The sequence below is a fragment of the Microtus oregoni genome, unplaced genomic scaffold (genome assembly GCF_018167655.1).
Source record: "Microtus oregoni isolate MIOR12 unplaced genomic scaffold, Mior012 000111F_ref0000342, whole genome shotgun sequence".
Lineage (NCBI taxonomy): Eukaryota > Metazoa > Chordata > Mammalia > Rodentia > Cricetidae > Microtus > Microtus oregoni.
In genome coordinates, this window is record NW_024544729.1 from 1,431,165 (window position 1) to 1,437,261 (window position 6,097).

The 6,097-nt window shown below is 41.0% G+C and overlaps 1 protein-coding gene across 1 annotated transcript; it reads left to right on the forward strand.

Moving 5' to 3' along the window:
* Positions 1-494: 494 nt before the first annotated feature.
* On the forward strand, positions 495-2,672 carry LOC121443670 (DDB1- and CUL4-associated factor 8-like). Its single transcript, XM_041645479.1, has one exon. The coding sequence runs from the start codon at positions 495-497 to the stop codon at positions 2,670-2,672; it is 2,178 nt and encodes a 725-aa protein (XP_041501413.1).
* Positions 2,673-6,097: the final 3,425 nt, after the last annotated feature.

Here is a 6,097-nt window from a genome sequence, read left to right on the forward strand (position 1 = left end):
TCTCATCTCTGTCAAAGCAGAGCTTTTCAACTGGAAAATAAAGAAAAAAGGAAAGAAAGAAAAGAAAAAACAAAACCCAGCCACCCAAGGCGCCCGAGGCGCCCAAGCCGCCCTAAAATATCAAGATAGGCGCGATGTAATTTGAAGCTTTCTGAACTTCACCAGCTACCATAACACATATCCTTTTTGTCGGCAAGCTGTTTCCTATCCCTTCCCCCCCCTTTTTTTTTTTCTGTTTTACATTTTACCCGAGGCCTTGTGGTGAGCATGCCGCTTCTCACTTCTCCGGTCTGTTGGTTTGTTGCCCCTTCTCCAGTTCCTTGCCGTTGACGCTGAGCCTAACGGCCTTCCTGAAGTCCTCGTAATACTTCCGGTTGACTGCGTGTCTAACGGCCGTCCTGAAGTCCTACTGGTACTTCCGGTTGACTGTGTCTGAAGTCCTAGTGGTTAGTGATTTCCACAGTTCACACCCACTAGAGCCAAAACCCTTCGAAATGTTGTCCCAAAAGAGTAACTCACACGTGGTGGGAAAGTCTGCGAATAAAAGCCTGCTCCGCTGCTTGGGTGAGACTGCTGGTGCCTTAGCGAACACAGAGACAGTTTCTGATACCAAAACCAATGGTCCAGAAATGAGTCCGACACCAAGCAGCAATGTTGCTGGCGCTGGAGATCGCAGTGTTTCCAGCCCTCAAGGTACTGACTTCGAAGATTCTGGAAACGGTAACCAGGGTTACGATGGTGACAAAGAGGATGACGAGCACGGTGATGACTATGACCCCAGCTGTCCAGGCATGGAGGACTCAGACAGTTCTACCAGCAGTGGGGAAAGCTCCTCCAGCCAGCAGGAGTTGGAGGAAGTTGAGGTTCTGGGATGCCTATTTTACCCCCATGAGCTAGAGCCAGGTGAGGTTGTGTATGAGGAGAGAATGCAAAGCCATTTCTCTCACCTCCACTATGAGTTGGAGCCTGGCGAGGTTTTGAATGAGGAGGGAGTAAGAAGGCAGTTCTCTCACCGCCACTGTGAGTTGGAGCCTGGTGAGGTTTTGGATGAGGGGGGAGTGCGAAGCCAGTTTTGTCACCTCCGCTATGAGATGGAGCCTGGTGAGGTTTTGCATGAAATGGCAGTACAAAGCCAGTTCCACCATCACCACCGTGAGTTGGAGCCTGGTGAAGTTGTGAATGAGGAGAATGCAGGGTCTGAAATGCGTGGACAGTCCAGTGAGTCCAGTGAGTCCAGTGAGTCCAGTGAGGACAGCAGTGAGCAATATGATATTGAAGAAGACAGTTCAATAGATGCTTGGATGGCTTTAGAGACCTCTCCTCTTCCGAGACCTCGATGGAAAGTCCTTAATGCCCTTCGTGATAGGCAGCTGGGTTCAAGTGCCCGCTTTGTGTATGAGGCCTGTGGGGCAAGATTATTTGTGCAGCGTTTCTTGCAACAATATATTCTTGAAGGCCATGCTGGGTGTGTGAACACTGTGCATTTTAACCAACAAGGCACCCTGCTGGCTAGTGGCAGCAATGACCTAAAAGTGATCCTGTGGGACTGGCTTCATCAGCGACAAGTACTGAACTTTCATAGTGGCCTCAAAAATAATGTCTTACAGGTTGCATTTCTTCCTAATTGTAGCGATGCCATCTTGGCCATGTGTGGCCGTGATGGACAGGTACGCATTGCACACCTCGCTGCTATGCCAGGCACCCGAATGACTAAGCGATTGGTGAAGCATGGTGGAGCATCTCATAGTTTGGCTTTAGAGCCAGACTCCCCTTTTAGTTTCTTAACAACAGGTGAAGATGCAGTTGTTTTCAGTATTGACCTCAGACAAGTACGCCCAGCTTGGAAGATGGTGGTAACCAAAGAAGATGGTAAGAAAGTGGGACTATATACAATCTTTGTGAATCCTTCCAACTCCTACCAGTTTGCTGTAGGTGGGCAAGATCAGTTTGTGAGAATTTATGACCAGAGGAAAATTCATGAGAATGTGAACAATGGAGTTCTCAAAAAATTTTGTCCTCATCACCTCATAAACACTTACCCAGCATACATCACCTCTCTAAAGTATAGTTATGATGGCTCAGAGGTCCTGACTAGCTACATTGATGAAGATATTTACATTTTCAACTCTTCTGATAGTGACAGAGCTGAGTATGTTAAGAGATATAAAGGACACAGAAATAATGCCACAGTGAAAGGTGTAAATTTCTATGGCCCCAGAAGTGAATTTGTAATGAGTGGTAGCGACTGTGGGCACATCTTCATCTGGGAAAAGTCATCCTGCCAGATTGTTCAGTTCTTGGAGGCAGATGAAGGAGGAATAATAAACTCTATTGATCCCCATCCTTACCTACCTATGCTGGCATCCAGTGGCCTAGACCACAAGGTCAAGATCTGGGCGCCCATAGCTGGATCTTCCAAAAATCTTACTGGGTTAAAGAAAGTGGTTAAAAATAATAAGCAGAAACAAGATAATTTTAGCTTGCACCACACTTCCCTGTTTGACCACCACATGCTTTGGTTCCACACGAGTCAACCGACACAGACAAATTACCAGCACAATCGGAGAGATATTAGAATTGAATATGGAGAAGCAGATTTCAGTGACTCTTCCAGTACGTCTGAGGAGGAAGAAAACCAAAACCAACATGATCCACAGTATCAGAGATCCTAATTGACATCCAGAGGCACCGCCTGAAGCAGGATACCACTTCAATACATGTGACTGAAAAATCAGCTTGAGAAGTATGTTTTTGTTTGCCTTCTGATTGCAGTGTTTTAGAATAAAAGTATTTCTATTTCCTCTCCACCTTTACCTTTATTTCTATTACCTTTTTTACTACATCTTGATACCCTTATAACATTACATGATTATTGAAGTATAACCAGCTTCCTTTGTTCTCTCACAGTTAACTAAGGACTTGCCTGAATTGGGTGAAAAATTATTGGTTTTGTAAGATCTTATTTCTGTTCCAAACACTGTTAGAATTTTAAAATTTTTTCATCAATTTAATTCTGAATATTAAAAATTTTGTTTAAAAATTTTAAGAGATGTGTGTGCTCTAAGATAAAGTAAAATAAAAGAAACCATGGTTTCTTTCTTTTTTTTTTATGAGCCCTTGGTCATGCACATACCACATGCTTCTTTGGCCTTTTTCCACTAAAAAGTAAAGAAGAATTATATAACTGGTTTATTCACATTTCTTGAACCTGAATTAATAATATGAAATTATTTTTTTCCTTTTTTTAAATTTATTTTTCCATTCAAAAAATTTACACTTCCCCCCCTCCTTCCATTCCCCTCCTGCTCCCCCACTCACCCTCTTCCCTCCCACTCCCTCCTTTAGGCACATTAAAGCTAGAGAGAAATTAAATTTAATCATTAAGTTTTTAATTGGTCATTTCAATGTTTTTGAAATGTCATGTTTGAAAAATACTACCTACCAAAAAGTCCTCCTGGGTTAATTCTTTCTATAAGTTTCTCACCAAATTTTAACAATTCCTTTATGTTGAACCTATAACAACTTCAATAGCAGATGAATTGTGCTTTTATAAACGAATTTGATCTGAAAATAATAGGAGAATGCTGTCAGTAGCTGGGGATGCGTATGGGTCAATGGGCTAAGAGGCATTGGTTGCTTTTCCAAAAACTCAGGTTCAAGTGAGTCCCATCACCAACATGGTTGTTCACAGCTGGCTGTAAATCCATTTCCAGAGGATACATCACCCTCTTCTGCTCTCCAATGCTTTTAGGCATACAGATAATACACAGACACACATGCAGACAAAAATAAAAATAAAAATTTTTAAAGAAACGAAGATGCATGTAGGCATCTATGCAGTGTTTAAAACTGAAGTATAATTTAGAAAGGTTAAACTGCTTTTAAATTATTTTCAGTTTTTTAATGTAAATTTGGGATTGTGAGTGACAAAATTCTATTTAATATTCCTTTTCCATTTTGAATATGTTATTAGGAAAAGGGAATGCAGAAAATCAACTTCCTGTAGATTTCAACTAGTCAAAACAGGTCCCTCTTTGCAGATAGTTGTTTAAAAGAAGGATGACACTGAAAATCCTGACAATGTCTAGCCTCTATAATACTTCCTGAAATGGATATTATATCTTCTCCAATGGGAACAATGTAGAAACCTTCATAATAAGAACGACTTTGGGATACAAGTTTGTCTTGAACAAATTTCACTGTACACTGAGATTCAGAGTTAGGGATAAGTGCTTGAGGACCTAGAAGCCTAAAGAGGACCCTAATATTGGTTGTCAAGAAAGGGTTAACAAATATCACAGAAAAAAAACTTGCCTGTAGAAAACAGTGAGTCTGAACTTCGCACTGTGGCTATAAATATGTCATAGGGTCTGAGTGGGTAAAGCTTGAAGTTCACATACCTAGAAACTATATAAAGCTTGATGGACATGAGAGGTTACCTCTGTATTCCCAAGTAAGAGAGGCAGAGACAAAATCTTAGGAGCAAGCTAGCTAGCCAGGACTAGTGCAAATACTAATTCCTGGGTTTAACAAGAGAACCTGTGTCACCATATAAAGTGGAGCTCTGTTGAAATTGCCTGATAGCAACTTTGGTCTTACACATGTAAGTGCCTGCAGGTATACTCCCAAACATATACACATACGTCACATATATATTTAAAAGTAAATGACAGGGCATAGAGATGGTGTGGGAGGTACTTCTGTCTATGCGCTGCTTTTATTGGTTAATGAATAAAGTAACTGGCCTGGTCTAAAGCATGGGAAAAGGAAGTTGGAGTAAGAAAGGAGCCATGGAGCTGCAACCAGAGACAGATGCTAGAAACTTTACCCAGTAAGCCACAGCCATGTGGCGATATACAGATTAATAGAAATGGATTAAATTAATATGTAAGACTTAGTCAATAAGAAGCTAGAACTAATGAGTCAAGCAGAGATTAACTATTTATGGTTTCTGTGTTGTTATTTTGGGGCTAAACTAGTCCAGTGGCTGGGAAGAACAAGAGTCTCTCTCCTCCCTATAAATTGGTGTGCCAACATGGTGGACTAAATCCATGTAAAACCTGAGAGGGCTTGGAAAGGAACTCTAGACACACAAATAAACAAAGTTTAGCAGCATTTCTTTTTCAGCTGGCAACTTGCCACAGCTCTTTTAAGAAAGGTTTTTCTGATTCAGCAGTAGCAGGAAAAAAGTTGCACCATTTTGAAATGCCAGCTTTCTTGACTATGCTGCCAGTGTGACCTCTGGCTCTTTCAGGTAACTGAACATTGTGAGCAACATGCTATTGCTTGCTTGGTGGCAACATGGACCGGCTGTGTGCCTAGAGATGAGGCACTGTGTTTGTCTTTTGGAGGCAGTGAGGAGCTCTGCCATGCTGGACAGAGCATAGCAAGCAGACAGTTCACATTTCCACTAGCAATTGCACAGCTTCAGTTTTTAAGAAGCACTTAGCATTTTAAGATGCACTGTTACACAGTAAAGAATTACAGATACACAATAGGATAGAGTCAGACATAAAAGACCTCTAAATAAGACACAGTGTCTTTTTAAATGTATGTAGGCTTGGGACAGAGAAGAAAAAGAGTATAGTTATAAAAGGAAGTAAATGGTTTATTAAAAAAACAAAGTCGTTAATGAGACAGAGTGCAGAGATAAAAGAAATAAAGAAAAATAAGCCAGGGAAAGAGGGATGGGGGAGCGGGAGGGAAATGGGAGGAGGGGAGGAGGTGGAAATTTTTAATTAAATAATAAAAAAATAAGCCATGTAAAGATGAAATATATAGAGAGAGTCTGGATTATATATACTATTGTGATTTCTTTAAATTTTCTCACTGTGAAGAAGCTAAGTACAGAGAAACATTTCATTGTAAAGGCTGCTGAGTTAAACCAATGCAAAGGTATCTTGACTTTAAAAATTGAGTCTAGGGGCTGGAGAGATGGCTCAGAGGGTAAGAGCACTGGCTGCTCTTCCAGAGGTCCTGAGTTCAATTCCCAGCAACCAAATGGTGGCTCACAACCATCTGTAATGAGACCTAGTTCCTTCCATGCCAGCAGTATATTGTATGCTTAATAAAATAATTAAATCTTAAAATAAATAAA

Excerpts from the sequence above, each read along its gene's own strand:
- LOC121443670 (XM_041645479.1), top strand. The coding sequence starts at position 495 with ATGTTGTCCCAAAAGAGTAACTCACACGTGGTGGGAAAGTCTGCGAAT.